Genomic DNA, 20,097 nt, shown 5'->3' on the forward strand with positions numbered 1-20,097 from the left:
ATTGGGTGCTGGGCATGCCCGGCCGTGGAGTCCGAGGCTGCCGGGCGGGCGGGGTTGCGCCGCGGCTCGGGGCGGGGTCCGCGCGCGGGCGAAGGATGTGAGCTCACAGCCCGGGATTGCTGGCGGGCAGGCGGCCACAGCCCAGGGCGGCACGGGGTCGGCTTGCAACCCAGCTAGGAGGAGAAGCGCCCCCCGCGGACGGTGAGAGCCGGGCTGAGGTTGCCCTGGGGGACAGGATGGACGGGCCCGGGGCTGGAGCAGAGAGCCCCACCCAGTCCTGGGGAAAAGGCATGGAACGGCTTAGAGGAGATGGAGAGCTCACATCTCCCACTGGGATGGGTGTCAGAATCGGTCTGTTTCTCGGTGGTGAAGAGGGGTGCGGGCCGGGGAAGACCACAGGGAGGCTGGGTCTCTCCAAATCTTTCCAGACCCTTTGGACGAAGCCTAAGATTTACACCTAAGATTTCTGCTAGATCCAGCCCCCTCAACCCAAGATCGGCTGCCCCCACCCTAGTGTGATGAATTTCTGGGTCCTTCTTCCTTTAGGACCCCACCTTTTTCCATGGCCGTGGTTGTTTTCCTGCCCTTAATTCTGCTTAGCTTCCCATCAGCCTCGCTGAGAGAGACGGATACGCCCTCAGCCCCAGGCAGACATCCCCAAATATCCACACACAAAGTCCGGAAGGAACAGCACTGAGGCTATCAGTGGAAACTTCATTCTCAGTGGAATTACTTTGTGGGGCGTCACCTGCCACAAGATTCCTGGAGCCCATTGGTCTGGGAAGAATCTGAGCGGGCGGCATCTGAGCTGACGTGGTCCAGGGCTCAAAGCAATTGCTTTGTAGGCTCCGTTGGCCGCCGCCTGGCCTTTGAGTTCCTTTACTTTAGCAGAGCATAGGTGCGCTTTCTTTATCCTGGGGAAATCGGGGCGCTTTCTTTACCCTGGGGAAATCGGGGCCAGACACAAAATACACGTGGAACTTGCTAAAACCTGTTAAGGGGTGGATTTATTCCTTTGGGGTGAGTGGAGGAAGGTGATTTCACACTATTCGTGTGTTACTTACTGATTGGGCAATCCGCCGGTGAGGGGTCATCTCATCCTTGGGGCAAGTGAGTCTCAGAAATTCAGAACTGCACACAGCAACCACTCTGGCCCTTTTTTGGATGGACATTCTTCCTAGGGACCTACCTAAATCTTTTTTAGGGACAATATCAATCTAACTGACATGTATTAAATACTTTAAAAGGTGCTTGGCATCGTGCTAAGTGCTGTTTTGGATAGCAGAGTAGTAAAGTTGGGGAAGCCAGCACACTGCTCCTGTATTGCACCTGCAGGAGGTGATGTGTAAATGTAAATGTTTGCGTGTTGTGATAACTACACGAGGCAATTTCACCTTTTCTCGGTCTTTGTGACCAACAGTGTAGTCCAGGCCTTCATGTCTTGCCTAGACTGCTGCTTCCTCTGGTCTTCGCACGTGCTCTCTTGCACTCTTTAACAGTCCATTCTCTACACGGCAGCCAGAGTGATCTTTTCAAAGTGTGAGTAACTTGGATCCTATCACTCCCCTGCTTAAAACAGTCCAATCGATTGCTGTTGCAGTTAATATAAAATGCAGACTCTTTCGGGGCGCCTGGGTGGCTCAGTCGGTTAAGCATGCAACTTTGGCTCAAGTCATGATCTTGCAGTTCACAGGTTCGAGCCCCACATCGGGCTCTGTGCTGACAAGTCAGAGCCCAGAGCGTGCTTCAGATTCTGTGTCTCCCCCTCTCTCTGGCCCTCCCCTGCTCATGCTCTGTCTGTCTCTGTCTCAAAAATAAATAAAAACATTAAAAAAAAATTTTCTTAATGCAGACTCTAAATTTTTTAATGTTTATTTACTTTTGTTACTTTTTTAATTTTTTAAATGTTCATTTTTGAGAGAGAGAGAGAGAGAGACAGCGCAAGTGGGAGAGGGGCAAAGAGAGAGAGAGAGGGCACAGAATCCAAAGCAGGCCCCAGGCCCCGAGCCGTCCGCACAGAGCCCAGTGTGGCACTCCAACTCACGAACTGTGAGATCATGACCTGAGCCCAAGTCGGAAGCCCAACCGACTGAGCCACCCAAGCATTCCTGTTTATTTTTGAGAGAGAGAGACAGACAGAGTGTGAGCAGGGGAGGGGCAGAGAGAGAGGGAGACACAGAATCCAAAGCAGGCTCCAGGCCCCCAAGCTGTCAGCACAGAGCCCGATGCAGGACTCGAATGCAAAAGCAGTGAGATCACGACCTGAGCCGAAGTCGGACACTACCCACTGAGCCACCCAGGCGCCCCTGCCTAAAATGCAGACTCTTTAATATGATCTGGCCCCTGCGTTACCTGACTTTACATCAAGCCAAGATGTGCACTAGACATCTTGGCCTTATTTCTGCTCCTAAAACTTGTGTCTAACTGAGAAACTTTGCACTTACTCTCCCATCTGTCTGGAATGCGCTTTCAGACTTCAGCTGGAATGTCGCCTTCCCAAAGAGGCTTTCCCTGTACTAATTAGTACTAATCCCTAGTCACCCTCTTGTCACTAGTTTATTTACTGCATTTCTTACCTTCTGGAACTGCTCGCTTATGTATTCATTTTCTAGGTAATTGTCTGGATCCTCCCCCTAGAATGTAAGCTCCGTGAGGCCATGACTTATTGTCTTCCGTATCCTCAGTGCCTGGCACATACCAGGGGCACAATAAATGCTAACTCTTATTATTTTTCTTCTGATTAACACTGTGATGCTTCTTTATACTCCTTCAAGGCAAGGTCACTATCTTTTCATCTCTCTGTTCCTACTGCTTAACCTAGTAGGCACTCAGTATTGTTTTATCGCTGAATGAATTAAATGAAGTAATGTATATATTAAGTGCCTAGATTAGTACCTAGACCATAGTAAACATGCAGTGGATGTTTGCTTTTTTTTATTTTCCAGTGAACGCATTTTAGTGATTCCTTAGGAAACCAAAGCGTATAGAATCTAGATCACGAGGAGTGACCTGGCTGTGCCCTCCTTTGCTTCCTCGCTCCTCCCTCCTATGAATGCCTATCAGCGTTTCAGTTTCCAAATCACTTAATTGCTTTTAGATTTATCATCTGATCCTTTGGAGCCCTTTCTCCCCAGTCTTGTGGGTAGAATGAAAGGAAGAGATGGGGCTGCTGGGCCTCCTCTCAGGAAAAAGAAGTAAAAATAGCCATCCTGTCATTGTTCTCTCCTGAAAAGTGGTGACAATTTCAGGAACTTGGGACAGGGCTGGGGCCAAGAAAGGGGAAGGTCAGGAAATCCCCCTGGGGCCAGAGTAACCTCTGCCAGGAACATTGGACGGTGCCCTCCCGCCTGGCTCATTCCGGGCTCTCCTGAAGCTGCTTTTACTTTCCTTTCTGAGGCCAGACTCCGGGCGGCGCTCACAGTGAGCACTGGTGCGGGCTGCTTCTGAGCCTGGAATCTTTCGAAAGGAAGCGCATCCTGTTCCTCTGGCTCCTGGGAATCTCCTGCGCTGGCAGGATTCCCAGTAGGTTTGGCGGGAAGTCTTGGGTCCTGGGAACCTTGGGAAGAAAATAATTGGAATAGGACTGTGGATCCCCAGGGTGCAGACTTCTGCTGCCCAGTCTGTGCCTCCAGCATCTCCGACTAACTCCAGGGGTTTGCTAGACCTCCTTGCTGCCTAGAGCTGAGCCGAGTCTCAGGGAGGCTGGTGAGATGGTGAGTGGGCTCTGGGAGACTGCTCTGGTTCCTGGTACCGGAAACAAGAGCAGGAGTGTCTTCTTTTGCTATTGCCCTAGGGCCTGAGCCTCTGCGAGGTCTAGGCAACGGTCAAGGAGAGAATGACTGCACGGTCTCCTGGGATCTCCTGGCCCCTCTCGGCTGAGGGCTGTCCTCCGCTGACTCCTGTCTCCTCTCCCATCTCCTGTTCACAGTGCTGAGAGTATGAGGCTCTGGCCTCTACTGGCCGCTCACTCGTGATCCTTCCACCACGGCGGAGCCTTCCAAGCCGACCTCCTGCCGTGTGGTGATCTACCTGCAGCGGGAGATGTCAGGGGATACCTGTCTGTGCCCAGCGTCAGGCGCCAAGCCCAAGCTAGGCGGCTTCAAGGGAGGCGGCCTGGGCAACAAATACGTGCAGCTCAATGTGGGTGGCTCCCTGTACTACACCACCGTGCGGGCGCTAACCCGGCACGACACCATGCTCAAGGCCATGTTCAGCGGGCGCATGGAGGTGCTGACCGACAAAGAAGGTGAGGCGTCGGGGCTTGTTGGGCTGGCTTGAGGAGGGAAGGAAGTGTCCCTGAGGAAGCGCCTTTGGGGCAGCGCTTACGCCTGATAGAACTAGACTCGAGATTGACCTTCTCCTGTTACCTAGTACAGGACTCCTTCACCTGGAGTCCTCGGTAGAGCTTCGGGATTCTTGGAAATCGGACGTGGAACGGTGTGTGCTTACCCGCTTTCCAGGGAGGAGACCCGTACTTCTTAACTATTCACAGAGGACTAGATTCTCACAGGAACCATTGCTGTAGTGACTGGGCAGTACACAGAAGACAAGCAGGGCCCGGGGGTTTCCGTGCTCCCGGGAGGTGGGCCTGAGCCGTCCTGAGCTTCGGCGTCTGTGGGCTCTCTCAGGGCCCGGAGGGCCTCCGTCCCCCCCAGCACGTGCCAGTTCTTGGTCGAAGAACAGCCACAGGCCTGAGAGCTAGAGGTTGTGTTCTGCTTCTGTTACCCTATGGTGGGGGCTCTGGGCTTGCATGCTGCTTACCACCCGCCACCAGGCTTGTCAGGTGGCCTTCTCCTGCTGCTTGCGGCCTGGAGGCAGAGAGTCACCATCTGGGGCCTGTCTGCATCCCCAGGCTGGATCCTCATAGACCGATGCGGAAAGCACTTCGGCACCATTTTGAATTACCTCCGAGATGACACCATCATCCTCCCGCAAAACCGGCAGGAAATCAAGGAATTGATGGCTGAAGCAAAATATTACCTCATTCAGGGGCTGGTGAACATGTGCCAGACTGCTCTGCAGGTACGGAGATACGGTCGCGTTAGGTTGAGGAGGTAGGGAGTTGTCCTGTGCTTTGGGGACGCTAAGGTCCAGTTCCCGGAAGGCTGTGTGACAAGTGCCGTGAGTCCAAACCAAGTTAGATACACCAGGTGGGTGTTGCCCAGGCCAAGGACGCTGGCAGCCAGTCCATTTGTAAGGTGACGGACTCAGGCGGTATGACTAAGCCCAGCTTCCGGTTTCTATGCCTTGATATCTGGATTTTAGGTTTTCTGGAAACGGGGTTCTCTGCCTGCGGGCTGGCAGTTTCTGTTGCCAGATGCCTCCACAACAAGCAGAGGGTGGCCTTGGCATAGGGGCTCTGACGGCTCCTGGGGAAAGCCTGGCTTAGCCTGGCAAGCAAGAGAGCTCAAAAAAGATTCTCGGCTGTGTGTGTCACCCAGGACAAGAAGGACTCCTACCAGCCCGTGTGCAACATCCCCATCATCACATCCCTGAAAGAGGAAGAGAGGCTCATCGAATCCTCCACCAAGGTACTGGCACCTCTGAGGGCTGCGGGCAGGGGCGGATGGGACCCTGGCCTGGCCCTCACGCTCCTCCTCCCTCCCAGCCCGTGGTGAAGCTGCTGTACAACAGAAGCAACAACAAGTATTCCTACACCAGGTAGGGTGGGCATCTGGGGGCCGAGGGGGTGGGCGCCGGGGCTGGGGGAAGGCCCGCAGAAGTAGCTAGAATGACTGGCCAGCCAGCAACGGGGCGGCACACCCAAGAGAGGCCGCCTGCACTCCCGGCAGGGTTGGGAAGGGCCTGGGTCTCAGGAGGGAAGAACGGAGAGTAGAAGGGAAATCAGAGCAGAGGCGTCTGGAACCTGGCGCGGGGCCCTGGCTGAGGATATAGATGAGAATGAACACGGAACAGCCCCCTACCCCAACGTGCCACGTCAGGCAGCTTGCCAGGTGTCTTCCCAGCATTATCTTATGAGGTGGACGAGGACGTAAGCCAGCCATTGTGCTTCACTGCTGGGCCACAGTTAGCTAGACCCAGAAGGCCGCAGGCTCAGTAAGTCCTGTGGATGGGCCTGTTGCCAGGATCACCCCTACGGCAAGGGAGGGGATCCTCCTGCCTCGATGGCAGCGAGACTCCTTCCTAATGGGCCTAATGAGAGGAGACCTCCCTCCTTCAGTTCTTTCTGCTTTAACTTGTTTTTTATGTGTGGAATTTTTTTTTTTAAGTTTATTTTTACTTAGCGCATGCGTGTGAGTGCATGCAAGTTGGGGAGGGGCAGAGAGCAAGAGAGAGTCCCAGGCAGGCTTTGCACACTGTTAGTGCAGAGCCCGATGCAGGGCTCAAACTCACGCACCATGAGATCATGACCTGAGCCAAAGTCAGACGCTTGACCAACTGAGCCACCCAGGGGCCCCTCTCTCTGCTTTTAACTTAAGACCAACTCCCCTCTTTTTCCTCACAGGCCCCCAAACCCAGAGGGTGCCCCGTGACCCTTTCTCTTCCTGTTCCCTCTGGCATCTTGGCTTTTTCTCAGTTGTGCATGATGGGGAGGGACAGAGAGGAGACGCCCAGCTAGCCCCCTCTCTTGTGCCAGAACCTCATTCCTGGGCCCACCGGCCTTCCTGGGTTTTTTTCAGCAACTCCGACGACCACCTGCTGAAAAACATCGAGCTGTTTGACAAGCTCTCCCTGCGCTTCAACGGCCGCGTGCTCTTCCTCAAGGACGTCATCGGCGATGAGATCTGCTGCTGGTCCTTCTATGGCCAGGGTCGCAAGCTGGCAGAGGTGTGCTGCACCTCCATCGTGTACGCCACGGAGAAGAAACAGACCAAGGTGTGGCGGGCTTCCCTCTGCGTGGCGGGGGACGGGACACAGCAGCGCAGCCCCAGCTGTGCCTTTCACCACAGGGAGCAAAAAAGGAGTGCGGTTTGCTCTGTCTCCCCCAAACCCACGTGATGGTACTGGGCAGTTCCAGGAGTTCGGGGAGCGGCTGGGGAGCGCTTTCCTGGGTCAGCTGAGAGGCAGGGGCCACCGACCAGCAAGGGACAGCGTGGTGCAGGGGGAAGGACCGGGTCTTTGGAGTTGGCCCAGTTCAGGTTTGAATTCTGGTTCCGCCATTTACTAGTTTTCTGACATCGTCTGAGCCGTTTAAACCACGTGAGCCTCAGCTTCCTCATCTGCAAACATGGGGACGAGAGTGTGAATTTAGCAGAAACAGAACGAACACGAGACGGCTCCCAGGAGGAGCGGTGCAGGCTGGCGGAAGCAGCTGCTCTGATCTCTCCTCTGGCCCCTGCTCCTTGTGGGTTCCTGGTCACTCAGCTCAGCCTCTGCAGTGACCACATGGCGCCGGGTACGGGAGGGATTTGACAGGTGAACGTTAACACGGACCCCGCGAACCCCGTTCTCCCGGGCCGCAAGCGGGTGCTGTCCTCCCCAGGGAGTAGCTGCCCCGAGAATGTTTGTATGGGGGGCGGCAGGGCTTCGCTGAGCCCGGAGGGCAGCTCATGTGGGGGATGGTCACATGGGTGAGGGCTCAAAGCCCCGAGCTCGTGTAGCACCTGCACGGCCACTGCAGTGCCTCCAGTTGGGTGGTCTGAGGGTTGGGGGTGGGGGACAGCTTATAGGAGGTGGCCCTGCTTCCTCCTGTCATTTTGGGGGTGGGACTCCCATGTGCACGTTTCAGCGGAGTCAAGATTCAGGGACAGGTCTCTGTGGGGGCTGGTTACACTGTGGAAGTGGCAGCAACACCCGTCACCTTCCTAAGTGCTTTCTCTTCCGTGAACTTTTTGAGCCCTCGCACCACACCTGTGAGACAGGCAGGGCTGGAAGCTCAAGTTAGGCTAGAATTCAGCTGCCTTGAACGCCATCCCTTTTTTTTTTTTTTTTTTTTTTGAGAGAGAGAGAGAGAGAGCGAGCGCGCACAAGTTGGGAAGGGGGGCAGAGGGAGAGAGACAGAATCTCAAGCAAGTTCCATGAGTGTGGAGCCCGGTGTGGGGCTCGATCCCGTGACCCTAGGCTCATGACCTGAGCCAAAATCACGTCGGATGCTCAACCGACCGAGCCATCCGGGCACCCGCCCCCCGGTCTTTCATGTAATGTTCACAACTCTGAAGTAGATATGAACCCTGATTTTTTTACACATGTGGAAACCGAGGCCCGGCAGCTAGTAAATGGGGGGGCCATATTTAAGCCGAGGTCTGACCACAAAGCTCAGGCCTGACCCTCTACACGTACTAGTCTGTTGGCCTGGGACTGGGTGGGGCCCGGGCAGCGCGCTACGCTCTGGCACCCTGATGTCCACAGAGCGCACCTCCTCACATCTTCAGAGAGGCCTCCCTCCCTCACGAGCCGGAAGGCCGTCTGTCTTGTGAGAGAGGTCAGGCGGCCTTGTAGAGCCAGCACAGACCCAAGGGCCCGGACGTGCGGCTCCCTCTCGTGGAGGAAACCTCATGGGGTTCTCTCGCCCCCTAATCCCAGGTGGAGTTCCCAGAGGCCCGAATCTATGAGGAGACTCTCAACGTCCTACTGTACGAGACCCCCCGAGTCCCCGACAACTCCTTATTGGAGGCCACCAGCCGTAGCCGCAGCCAGGCTTCCCCCAGTGAAGATGAGGAGGCCTTTGAACTGCGGGACCGTGTCCGCCGTATCCACGTCAAGCGCTACAGCACCTACGATGACCGGCAGCTCGGCCACCAGTCTACCCATCGCGACTGACGAGACCCTCAGGGAGTCAGGGCACAGGACACCCTGTCCCCCCTCCTGTGGAACCCTGCCCCACTGGCCACCCCACGCTGCTGCTGGCTGGGTTTCTGTCTCAGCACCCAGAGGCATGACAGGAAGTCAGAGGGCCTGAGCAGGAGAGGGACCACCTTCCTTTGCCCTGCTCCCTGAACACTTCAAGATGACCAAGTCCTGGACCCTTTGCTCACCCTTCCTGACAGGGAGCTGCTGCTGCCCCCGGGGCCAATGGACTGACCAGCCCACCTCCCACAAAAACATTCCCCTTGGCCCTTTGTGGAGTACCCCTTTGCTCCACTGAGGGGCTACCTTTAGGCCTTTGTTGAGGTCCGTGGGGAATGGGTTCGTTCTGGTGCTGTGGAGGCCCAGTTTCTCACAGAAGGTGGGGCTCCTTCTTCCTTATGGTGTTTAAGCACAGGCTTCACAATTTTGTTTTTTAAAAAATTATCTAGGAAACGAATAGTTTTAAGTCTGTAACAATGAGGGCACTGGGTATTTGTGCTACCCCTTGAGGGTGCCAGGACCCTGGGCAGGGCAGAGCCCTTGGCCTTTCCTGATGCCTTTGGGATCAGTTTCTTTAAAGCACTTTGTACTTTTATTCAGGAGATTTGTATTCTGCCCTGACCCACATCATCTTTTTCTGACCGTAACCCCCTCTTTCCTGCAGAATCAGAGAGGGGCTAGAGAAGCAATAAAAACAAAACAAAAACCACCACCACCAAAAAAAATTTACTAGCTTTGGCTTTGCTGGGCTGCCCAAGCAGGTGGCCCAGAGAGCCCACAGGAAGGAAGGATGTTTAAATTGGGAACCGTGGTGCCAAAAAGGCCCATGAGAAAGGACATTTTACCCCTACATCTTAAAGTCACATAACTGACTCTTAGGGTCTAATAACATGATTGCTCTTTTTGATTCTCTTGCCCTCAAGGCATGCTTTGCTTTACTCACCAGAAAGCCAAAGAGCCACCGCAGGGGCCAGGAGCATGAGCCACAGTGGGAAGGCCGTGGAGCCTGTGGGCACTGCGCTTGGATGCCCATCTGAGGACAGTGAGCATGAGCTCTGCGTCCCAAGCAGCCCTGTGCAGAGGTGGCATGTGCTTGGCCATATATCCACTGCCCCCCACCCCGTTCTCCTGGTTTTGTGTCCCGGCCGAGGGCGGTGGTTCTGCCTAGTGCTGAGCCTGGATGCAGGGTGATGTGAGCAGCCTGAGTCCCTTGAAAGGTTTCTTCATTTCTTTCTTGTTGGGTCACATGGCCACAGAGCTGCCAAGCACCAGCTTTTGGGCAAGGGTGCAAGTTCCTCCTCAGGGCTTTCGTTCACTGCCTTCTGTTTGGCTTGGCCCTTGGGAGGCTGCTTATCCAAATTCTTTTCCAAAAGAATGCTATCAGGGAGGGATCAGCCAGCCTAACAAAACAGCGTAGCCACTGGGTAGTAGCCACCTGGGAAGGAACACAGGTTATCAGGTTCATCTCTCCAGACTGCTATCACGATAGCTAAGTGGCCTGCTTGTGGCTGACCCGATGGGCAAATGCCAGGCCAAGCTTAGCAGACACCCACAAAGACCTGAAATGACATGATCGGGCCGGAGAACTGTGACTAACCAGGCATTTACACTTGTCACAGCCTTGAAAATACAGACTTTCAGGCAAGGCACCCTGGTCATCGGCTCAAACACTTCTTTCAGCCTTCACTAGAGTAACAAGATGAAGACAAATCCATTTCTTTGGCCAGATTCCGGCTTTGGCTTTGTGGCTTTCCCACAGAGACCGGAATGCTCCTGCCGGAGGCCACTGGCCTATTTCCTCCGCTGCCCTCCTGAAGCCTTCTAATGCTCAAGGCCCAGCTCCCCACTGAGGTATTTTAATGCCTGTCCTTTGACCTCCCCAGTCCTGCAGCCTCTCTTTACTGCTTTGACATTTACATCCTCAGCTGTCTGAGTGGTGACCTGTCTCTTCCTGAGAAAGCACAGTAGTCCTGGACTGATGGAAACTATCTCCTTGGTCTTAAGAAAAATACTAACATTGAAATCACTGAAGTAACTTTAGCTTCTTTAGCCAGACTTTGTGGCATAAGGGCTTGGAGAATTTTCTTTTGAGCTCCTCAGGCCCAATCAGAAAGCAGCTCTTGGTTTTGTGTACTTTTCAACTCTGAGTAGCGCAGGGAAAGTAAACAGAAAGCATAAATGAAGGTCAAACCTTGTCGGTTTCTGAGAAAACCGGAAACTTGCTGGTGACCCCATGTAACCAGTACCGGGTGTTATTCGATTTCTTACCTGACTGACCTCTGCCTAAAGAATGGCCCAGCACTTCTTTGTCACATAACTGCAATTCTTTGTTGCTCAGCCTAGGTGATGGAAACAAACACTAATTTCTAATAAAATCGTGTTACGCTGCAGTGGCCCGCAACTGTGCTCACGGTGGTTATAGCTGGGTCAGCGCAGTGCTATGGCCCTGGTTCTCGTGTTTCTGTTCTTGTGTTTTCCCTGCGTCACAATCCTATTGCACTCCGTGGCCCTGCAACCCTGGCTCCCCCTGGTGGAGGATTAAGGACAACACTAATAAGGGCTGGAACTGAGATTTAATATTAATTCAAGAATAAACAACCTCTTTGACAATCACTACGGTAGGAGGGAAGCAGGAATCCTAAGATTCAGGGGAAAATGCAGCACATTTCTTCTCTGGCTCTTGGAGATGTGTGAGCAAGCAGCTCAGAAAGTAGCTTGGCTCAGTCACCGTCCATACGTACCTAAAGCTCCTCGCTGAGTTTCTGCATGGGTGGGCTGGAGGCCTGAGAGACGCGTGCTCATCTGGCAAGCCTGTTATTCCCGGGAACTCATGTGGCTTGCTGCCCTCCTTCCCAGGCTCAGGGAAGCCGGCGATGTCCATGGCTGGCCAGTGCTGAGAGCTTGAGCCCGATGTTGGCCTCCTGCTCTGCACTTGGCAGGATAAAGAAGGGGAGTCCAGTCTAGCCCCCACCCTGCTGGCTGGGGCACCGCGACCCTGGGAAACATCCAGCCAACCCCCAGCTTCGGGAGGGAAACCCATACATACTCTAGTAGATGGGGCAGCTTCCTGGAAGGGCAGCAAGGAAAGCAACCAAAGGCCCCCAGGGCATCAAAAAGGGAGCCTGAGACCCCTGGGGGCAGAAATGGCAAGGGTGGCCAAGTGTGCACTGGTTTATTGACCAAACCTCATGTCTCAAACAACTCGTGTGACAGGCCAGGAAACCCCAGGCCTGTGGCAGCTGAACACAGAATTCCTGGTGGAAAGGTTTACTGGAACACAGTGTAGCCAGGGGAAGCCAGCCTCAGAGGAGTCCTACAAGGGTCTTCCGGAGAAAATTATACCCACCCACCAAAAAAGCCCACGATCAAATGGTGCAAACGACAGACAGACCCACTGTGGCCCATGGTAAAGAGAGTTCTGCAGCAATTGTGGGACCAGAGCTGTTCTTCAGGGGCCAAGCCTAGGCACTCGGGCCTCAGCTGGCCTACCAGTGAAGGCCTGAGGGTGGTGTCTTCTCATCTTTATTGCTTTCCAGAGAGAAGGGAGGGATCCGGACATCAAAGTGGGAGCCATCAGGCCTCTCAAAGCGGAACGTGCCCCTGTGGTCAGAGAGCACCTGGGTTAGAGGGAGTGAAGGCTGAGGCCCCCCCCTAAGGATCTGGAGAGCCCTATGCCCTCAGCTCCAGAACTGAACACAGCAGGATGAGGCAGGCCTGGGCTCTCTTCTGCCTGGTCCGTGTCAGGATCACACTGGTCCAGAAACCCAAGGGCCCTTCCTGGCCCTACATGAGAAAAGATACAGCTGCCCTGATTCTGGCCCTCAGATGCACACTGCGTGAGCCACCCAACTATACTTCCAGGTTAAGGAGTGAACCACCCAGGGAAAGAACCAACTAATGAGCACCAGACCTCTTCGGCCCAAGTCCTCAGTTCACAAAATCACAGGGAAACTAGAACACAGGTAGTTATAAAAAATCAGACATGGAGGGCACCTGGGTGGCTCAATTGGTTGAGTGTCCAACTCTTGATTTCGGCTCAGGTCATGATCCCAGGGTCGTGGGATTGAGCCCCGAGTTGGGCTCTGTGCTGAGCATGGAGTCTGCTTAAGAGTCTCTCTCTCTCTCTCTCTCTCTCTCTCTCTCTCTCTCTGTCTCTCTCTCTCTCTTTCTCTCTCTCTCTCTCTCTTTCTCTCTCTCCCTCCCTCCCTCCCTCCCTCCCCTCTCCCTCTCTCTCCCAGGTCGGGTCGTGCCTCTCTCTCTAAAAAAAAAATCAAAGAAGTCCCACACAACAATGAACAGCAGAGAAGACTCCACCGCAAGATGTAACCTGGCCCAGAATTCACCGCAAACCGAGCTCTCACTTTTCTGACCTGCAGGTGTGTCTGTGGAGTCTCGGTGCCCCGTCCCGGCACATACTTACCACATGTGCCCGCTGGAAGCTTGCAGGGAGACGTGGCTGCTGTACTGGAACGCAGGCTGCTCCTTGGATAGCACTGGCTCCTGTAAGGGTGTGGACAAGATAGGTAAGGCCAGACAAGCTCCTGTACCCCGGGGGCCACGTGCTGACTGCCTGTTCATCAGGACTGGATGCCCCCTCATGCTTCCCACAATGACTGCCTGCCAGTACCTCCTCCCACAGCACGGCCACTGACCCCGGCCTTTAATTCGGATTCTGGGAAAGAGAACCTCACACCGAACGTCTGTGGGCCCTGGGCAAAGATCACAGGCACAGGACCTACTCTGTAAATACCCCTTCCAGCGCCCATTCACTGAGTGCCCAAGAGCCAGGCACCATGTGCTCTGCCAACCTCTGCTGACTTAAATCTGCTAATAATTAGGAGGTAATAGGTGTGATCCCCATTTTAGCAGGAAAAAACTGAGATTTCCGGTTAAATAACTGGCCCAAAGTTACGTGAGGAGTAAACCACACACAGCTGGCATTCAGACCATCTAACTCCAAAGCCCTGTCCTTACTCAGTATCCCACCCTGCCTCCCAAGTCCCTACTGACTTGGATAAATGCATGTTACATGTGGCCCCTGGCCATTTCTTGTGCCTTATTTCTCAGGAGACAGGGTGGGGTAATGCACGATTTGCAAAATCAGATCTCATGGGCCAAAAGGGGATGCAGGCATGTAAGGAGGCAGAGGAAGGACAACCAGGAGTAGTGGTTGGGGACGGGGTGGGGTCGGGGGGAGCCCCAGCTAAGGGCGCTTTAGTAAGGCTCTGTGCTGGCAACAAGAACCCTACACAAACTTTGACATCAGACTCACTCGGATTCAAATCCAGGTCCCGCTACTACTAGCCACAGGACTGTGGGCTATTTAGTTAGCTTCGCTTTCCCTTCATCTGTGGGACAGGCTGTAAGAAACCTATCTCACAGGGTCGTTGTAAGGTTTCACCCAAAGCAGCCCAATGCGCTCACACACAAACCCTCTGGTCCCTAGCCACAGAACACGACAGCGTGCACTCAGCCCCCAGGCCTGCCGGGCAGGACCACGAAGCGGGCATTACCAGCCTGATGATGCTCACCCTGCCCACCACCCCTCGGCCTCGCACTGTCTCCAGGGTGCCGGACAAACTGAATATCCTCCAGTGTCGCTCCCGAAGCTGCACCACGTCGCTGTCGAGGTTCTCTAAGCGGATACAGTAGCGCCACTGTGGGGGCAGAGGAGAGAGTTCACATCTGAGAAAGAACAGACCTTGGGCCAGTCCCCCCAGAATTCCAGGAGAGCAAAAGGCAACAAAAAGTGACACCTGCAGCACACAGCCGTATCCCCCAGAGGCAAACTCCCCACTTCCACCTGCCCCCCACACCGGGCACAACTCCTGAGCTTCTCTCCTCCCACGGGGAAACACTCACCCAGTAGACATGGGAATTCTGGGCTTCCTGGGGGGAAAAAAAAAAGTTAAGTCCCAGAGGGCAGGACCAAGTCCGTTCCGATCAACATCTCTCCAACTGAGTAGATGTGTTCCCGGAAGGTTACGGAGGCAGAACAATGCTGCGAGTGTCTGTGGGGTGATCGCTGAACTACGGCCAACAAGCCCAAACGGAGGCCGCCTCCCCTGGACCGATCTCTGGCCTCCCTCCTCCTCATTCTATCAAGATCACCAGCGGAGCTGGATGCCAACGGAAATCAGCCACAAGACCTTTCCCTTCTCTCCGGTCTTCCAGCTGCTGCCCCAGCCCCTACAGCCACTGCTGGCCCAGGCCACTGCCCGCCTCTGCCCTTCCGTAGCCCAACAGCGTTACGATACCCAATATGCTCTATGCTGGCCTCTCCTACTACCAGGAGCTCCTCCTGGAAGGCAGGGCCAGTGTTTCATTTCTTTTTGAGGCTCACAACCAGGCAAGAAATAACCCAATAAATATCTACTACATACAATGTGTGAAGATCAGCCTCTGCTGATTTAAACACGCACATATGTATTCTGTATACACACATACACGGGATGCCCTTTGAACCAGAAGAGAAGGAAAGTCAGCCTGGAGGACTCCTTCCCAGAACCTGAGTGTCTCCCCGCTCTAGGTCTTAGTGTTGATCTAATGTGTGCAGCACTTGGAAGCAGAACCCACTCTCCGTCAGTCACACGGGGGCACCACAGGCAACTGGGGCCTATCCCTGAGGGATGGGGCCCAGGCCAGGCCCATACATACCCTCATGCCCATGTAGAAGGGGATGACTGTGACACGAATGTTCTCAGTCGTTTCCCGGTGGACATCAGAGAGTTCCAGCCAGGGGTGATTCTTCTCCTGCCAGGCCCGTAGTGTCTCCCGAGCCACAAAAGGGGGTGCTGGGGCAAGATATAACTGGTTGGTCCAGGCCAGAGTCCCGGGTGTTGCACTCATTCTCCAACTGCCCCTCCTAGAAAACTCTTCCCAATGCTGGCCCAGGCAAACAAGGCACCCAAACATAAAACAAAAGCACGGGCTGGAAAAAGGCCCAGAGTCGCCAGGAATAAGCCCGGAGGTCTGTGACGTGGTGGGAAGAGAAATGGGCTGGGAGTGAGGAGCCCAAGTTTTCAGACCCTGCTGTAACCATGACCTTGCCTCTAACTAGCAACCTTGATTCCCTTCTCATCACCTGAGCCTCAGTTTCCATATCTGTTAGGCAGAGACAACAGTCATCCACCTGACTTGGTATGCTAATGGGAGGCTGAATAAGGTTGTGGGTACACAGCTTTGAAGTTACTTCTATGCTACTGTCTTTGAAGAAAGGACCCTTCCATTCCAGCTTCCTTTCTTGAGAGAGATCACCTTTTGTCTGGTCATACAGAAGAAATCTTTCAAACAGCTCATGCTGGATGGGAACCTGATCAGTGGAGGTGTAGGGGAGGATGTCTTCGTGGCTGACATAATCCAAGCCTGGCACAGAGAGAGAAAAGAGACAGTGAAACTCACAGAGGAAAGGGGAGGAACAAGGCTGGGAAGAAACACAATTCCTGGCCTTGTCTCAAGGTGGGACAAGCCTGGCACCAGCACTCTCAGTCACCATAATCCCTCCCAGCAGATTAAAGGACGTCAGAAAGGCATCGGCATCTTCTCGCTGAGAGACACCAGACCTCTCATCGACGGGCTCACTACTCACCTGGGATAGCATAGAGGGCCCGGCTGTCATCATGGTTAGCCAAGAAAGTCACAGCTTCTGTCTGAGATCTCTGAGACTAGGGCAAGAAGCGAGTCAGAGATTTTCTTAGTCGCTATCCAGTCCTGAGAACTCAGGGCCCAGTGCTGATCTGGGCTCTATTTGACCCTTCTCCCTCCCTCTGTCCCCATCAGGCTCAGGCCTTTCCCATGAAGAGAAACCCCAGCCCAGCCATCCTGCTTACTTACTATATGTGGACAGTCTCGGGCATCAATCAGCACCTGATAGTAAGTGTGAGTTTTGCCTTTCACCTCCTTAGAGCCATGGCCAGCAGGATTCTCTGCTCTGTAGGGTAGGGTAGGGGAAGAAGCCTAAGATCACCCCAAGAGAAAGAGAAGCAGTGCCTGCCCTAGCTCCCTACCTCCTCACCTCAACAGACTAGTGCCTGACCGGAAGGGGCTTTGGCATAAGCCAGGTACCGGCACAGCAACACCCCGGCCCAGCCGGGGGTAACAAAGGAACACGGGGGACCCACTGTGCAGAGTCACCATTTGTCTTACTCTCTGGCTACTCCTTGGAAAGGGGCCATGTTGAAAAATTCAAACTGCTGCCTCCTTCCAATCCCGGAGCCCCAGGTACCCCGCTCTTCTCGCATCCCTGGGGCTGTCTCTGATGACTTAATGGAGCTGGGCCTTTTCTGTTTTAATGTATTCCAGGGAAAAGAGATAAAATTCTAACTGAATGTCAAGAAATCAAGAAAATTAGTCCCTCAAATGCCTTCTGGGCTACTTATAATGCAAACAGAGAACAGCTTGGGAAAGCATCCTAGGAGGGCCTAAAGGGACCCTCTGGCATAAGACTGTCCCTGGCACTCAGCACTTTTGTCTCCATGGTGTCCAGGAAGTACTCTGGGACTGTTCCGATGGCCCAGGAGGATATTGGATTCACCCCTGGGACCCCAATTACGTATGTCGGCCATGACTCAGGCCTCCTCCTAAGGGTACCATGAGGCACAATGACAGGGGTACTTACTTCTCGGGAGCCGCAGAAGCCACATCCCGGTCATAGAGTCGGGCCTGCCAGGGAAACAGGACGACACCTCGGTAGCCAAAAACACTATGAAGAAAGAGCTAGGAGGGAAGAGAGGTCTCCGTGAGCATGCAGTCCCCAAGTCCTTGCAGGTGGGACCCAGACCGCTAAGCAGCACAGGTAGCCGCAACACCAGACGTCTTGCCAGTCTTTCTCTTAAACTCTGTGACCCACCCCCCACCAGCTTCAGGACACTCTTATCCCCCGCCCCCTCTTCACCTGGCTGACTTCTGCTGATCCTTCAGGCTGTAGCTTAAATCTCTAGGAAGACTTCCCTGACCTCCCCTCCACTTAGCACAGTGCTTGGCCACCAACCCCATCATAGTTTGTCTCTAGACTGCCAACTCCACAAAGGTATTGCTTTCTGATTCAACTCCCATACACACCCGGTCCACTGCAGGCAAACCAAAAAAAGGGGGTGGGAGGGTGGGGACGAGGAGTTGAATTAAAAAAAAAAAAAAAAAAAAAAAGTCCTGACTTACAAGGGGTCTCAATCTATCTCAGTGGATCTGGCACAAAGCTGATACAAAAACAAGAGCCTCACACCCACAGCTTATATGACACTGCAATCAATTCAACTATGACGAGCATCAAAGGTTTCCTTTCCTAAAAGTTCCCTCCACGGGCTTCCCACCATCCACTATATTACAGGACTCTTCAACAACCTGGCTCTTTCCTCGCTGTGGTCCACATTACCTCTGTCCATGCTAACTTGGAAAGGGAACCCAGTGACACGTGAAATGGATTCAAATCCAGGAAAACAGAAACCCCATCTTGAATTTGTGATTCCGATCTGGCACTAAACACCAAGGCGGAAAACTGTTAACATCTGGGTCTATGACCAAAGCTGATGCTTTCAGAAACAGGGCGCACCTCGAAAATGAAAGATGACCCAGCTTGGCACTCACCTGCCCAGTCTCATATTTTCCATTCTGTTTTGGCACCTCAAACACACCAACTGTCTCCAAAACTTTGCCCTCTGGTCGGTTTCTGATTAGGATGGAAAAGAACAAGCAGCTGAAGAGCTGAGAAGGTAACGGTATCTACAGCAACAGAAAAAGCTACTAGAGTACTTACAGAGGGGCCAGGCAGAGGGGCAGGTGAAGCAGGTAAGGGTCCTGCCAAACCACTACTCCAAATTCTGCCTTTCCCTCTTTTAGGTCCTGCCTCAGTTTCTGTGTTAGGTCTGACTGCACCCAGACCCTTTCTTCTCTCTCTGCCTTCCTCATATCATGCCCTCCCACCATTATTTGTACCCCTTGCCTCTGTTTCTTTCCTGACCCACCCTCCTGACCTCCCACAGCATTTTAACCGACCTTCCCACCTTGCATTTCTGTTATTTGTGCCCGTGTCTTATCTCCACTAGAGACTGTAGGTTCCCTGGGAGCAATGCCTATGTCTGATTAGCCTGTGTTTCCCCTCAGAGCCTAGTGTATATGAGGTGCTCAAAAAATATTTGTTCTGTAATTATTCCATCTCTATCTACCCCCCTAAACTGCAGCCTTCACCCTGCTCTTGGAGGGCATCATCTCCAGATGTCCTGCCATGCTCCCTGCACTGCACTTAGTAGTCTCTAAATCTAGTTTTTGTTCGGATTTACATCAAATTTCACAGGGGTCTTAAACTGCAAATAGTGATCATCTCTCCCCAATACCAGGGTCTAATCTCAGCCACTAAAAGGTCAGTGTTCTGTGACCTCTCTGGACAGGGCTGCTCTTTCTAGGGGTCCTTCAAAGGTCTGCTATTCTTAGTATTTTGGAGATGTGAACCTTATGCTTCCTCTCACTTGATCCTCCAGCCCCAATGTGATCTGCCTGTCCCATGGCTAGAGACAATGTTCACATCACCCCCCATGGCCTCCGAACCCCCTCCCCAAGTCACACAGAAAGAACCAGTTTCCCCAAGGTCAGGCTGAAACCTGGAACCCACGCAGGGCCCACACTCAAGAGTCCTGCTTCCCACTTCGAGCATCTTTCTTTGGGAGGCCTTGTCCCAATCCGGGGCTGGGGGTTCAAGTCAAAAGCCCTAGGGCTTCATTAAAGGGCTGCCCATTAACAACAGCGCTCGGGATCTCCATTTGGGGAGGTAGGATTCGTTCCGGGAGGGTTGCTAGCTCCCCTTCAGAGCCAGCCCTGCGCAACTCAGGGCTCTGGGCCGCGCTCCCTTCTCTGTTCCTGGCACACATCCCAGCCAGGGCAGGTCGGCTCCCGGCCGGGACCCTCTCCCAAGTCGAACTCCAATCACCCTCTGCCGGCCCGGCCTCCTGCTTCCTCGCTGACCGAAGAACACGCTCCCCAGGTTCCACGTACGACCCCCGCGCTCCGTCCCTCACCGGGACGAGAGGTGCCTCCGCGTCGTCGTGGTCGCCGCTGGTGGGAAGGCCCCAGCTCCACCCGCCGCACAGAGCGGCCTCGGCCCCCGGGCCCCGGTTAGCGAGCGGGACCACCAGCGGCTGCCCACGGCCAGGGCCCGTCGGGCCACACAGCCCGCCATGTCCCGCCCGAGCGCCCGCTCGGCTGCTGACTCTGGGCCCAACCCGCGGCCGGGAGGCGTTCTGCCCCCCCGCCCCACACTGCCCCGCGCCGCGTCCCCGCCCCCTTGGCCCTCTGCCCCGCCTCGTCCCGCTCGGCGAACTCCATGCTCCTTCCGGTGCGCGATGGGCGGAAGTCCCGGCC

The 20,097-nt window shown here is 54.2% G+C and overlaps 2 protein-coding genes across 3 annotated transcripts; one reads left to right on the forward strand and one right to left on the reverse strand.

Moving 5' to 3' along the window:
• The first annotated feature begins 2 nt into the window (after positions 1-2).
• Positions 3-11,138, forward strand: TNFAIP1 (TNF alpha induced protein 1). Its single transcript, XM_058703568.1, has 7 exons — positions 3-201; positions 3,929-4,246; positions 4,853-5,022; positions 5,442-5,531; positions 5,609-5,661; positions 6,642-6,837; positions 8,485-11,138. Exons 2-7 carry the CDS (start codon positions 4,042-4,044, stop codon positions 8,719-8,721), a joined length of 951 nt encoding a protein of 316 aa, XP_058559551.1. The 5' UTR covers positions 3-201; positions 3,929-4,041; the 3' UTR covers positions 8,722-11,138.
• Positions 11,139-11,302: 164 nt separating this feature from the next.
• On the reverse strand, positions 11,303-19,996 carry POLDIP2 (DNA polymerase delta interacting protein 2). 2 transcript variants are annotated; one of them, XM_058703566.1, is made up of 11 exons: positions 19,755-19,994; positions 18,331-18,412; positions 17,366-17,463; positions 16,582-16,678; positions 16,337-16,412; positions 16,006-16,113; positions 15,406-15,542; positions 14,611-14,637; positions 14,280-14,405; positions 13,169-13,248; positions 11,303-12,348 (listed from the first exon to the last, which is right to left on the reverse strand). In XM_058703566.1, exons 1-11 carry the CDS (start codon positions 19,913-19,915, stop codon positions 12,234-12,236), a joined length of 1,107 nt encoding a protein of 368 aa, XP_058559549.1. In that variant the 5' UTR covers positions 19,916-19,994; the 3' UTR covers positions 11,303-12,233. The 2 variants fall into 2 exon arrangements, with proteins under 2 accessions (XP_058559549.1, XP_058559550.1); XM_058703567.1 differs by lacking the exon at positions 14,611-14,637 and having other exon boundaries at positions 19,755-19,996.
• Positions 19,997-20,097: the final 101 nt, after the last annotated feature.

Source organism: Neofelis nebulosa, chromosome 16 (assembly GCF_028018385.1).
Source record: "Neofelis nebulosa isolate mNeoNeb1 chromosome 16, mNeoNeb1.pri, whole genome shotgun sequence".
NCBI lineage: Eukaryota > Metazoa > Chordata > Mammalia > Carnivora > Felidae > Neofelis > Neofelis nebulosa.

What these genes read in the sequence shown, in the direction of transcription:
- TNFAIP1 (XM_058703568.1), top strand. Translation starts at nt 4,042, where the DNA reads ATGTCAGGGGATACCTGTCTGTGCCCAGCGTCAGGCGCCAAGCCCAAG. An exon ending in TCATCGAATCCTCCACCAAG is followed by an intron (nt 5,532 to 5,608) that starts GTACTGGCACCT and finishes CCTCCCTCCCAG; the next exon opens with CCCGTGGTGAAGCTGCTGTA. An exon ending in AACAAGTATTCCTACACCAG is followed by an intron (nt 5,662 to 6,641) that starts GTAGGGTGGGCA and finishes GGTTTTTTTCAG; the next exon opens with CAACTCCGACGACCACCTGC.
- POLDIP2 (XM_058703566.1), bottom strand. Translation starts at nt 19,915, where the DNA reads ATGGCGGGCTGTGTGGCCCGACGGGCCCTGGCCGTGGGCAGCCGCTGG. An exon ending in GCCGAGGGGTGGTGGGCAGG is followed by an intron (nt 13,249 to 14,279) that starts GTGAGCATCATC and finishes ACACCCTTACAG; the next exon opens with GAGCCAGTGCTATCCAAGGA. An exon ending in GCTTCCAGCGGGCACATGTG is followed by an intron (nt 12,349 to 13,168) that starts GTAAGTATGTGC and finishes CTCTGACCACAG; the next exon opens with GGGCACGTTCCGCTTTGAGA.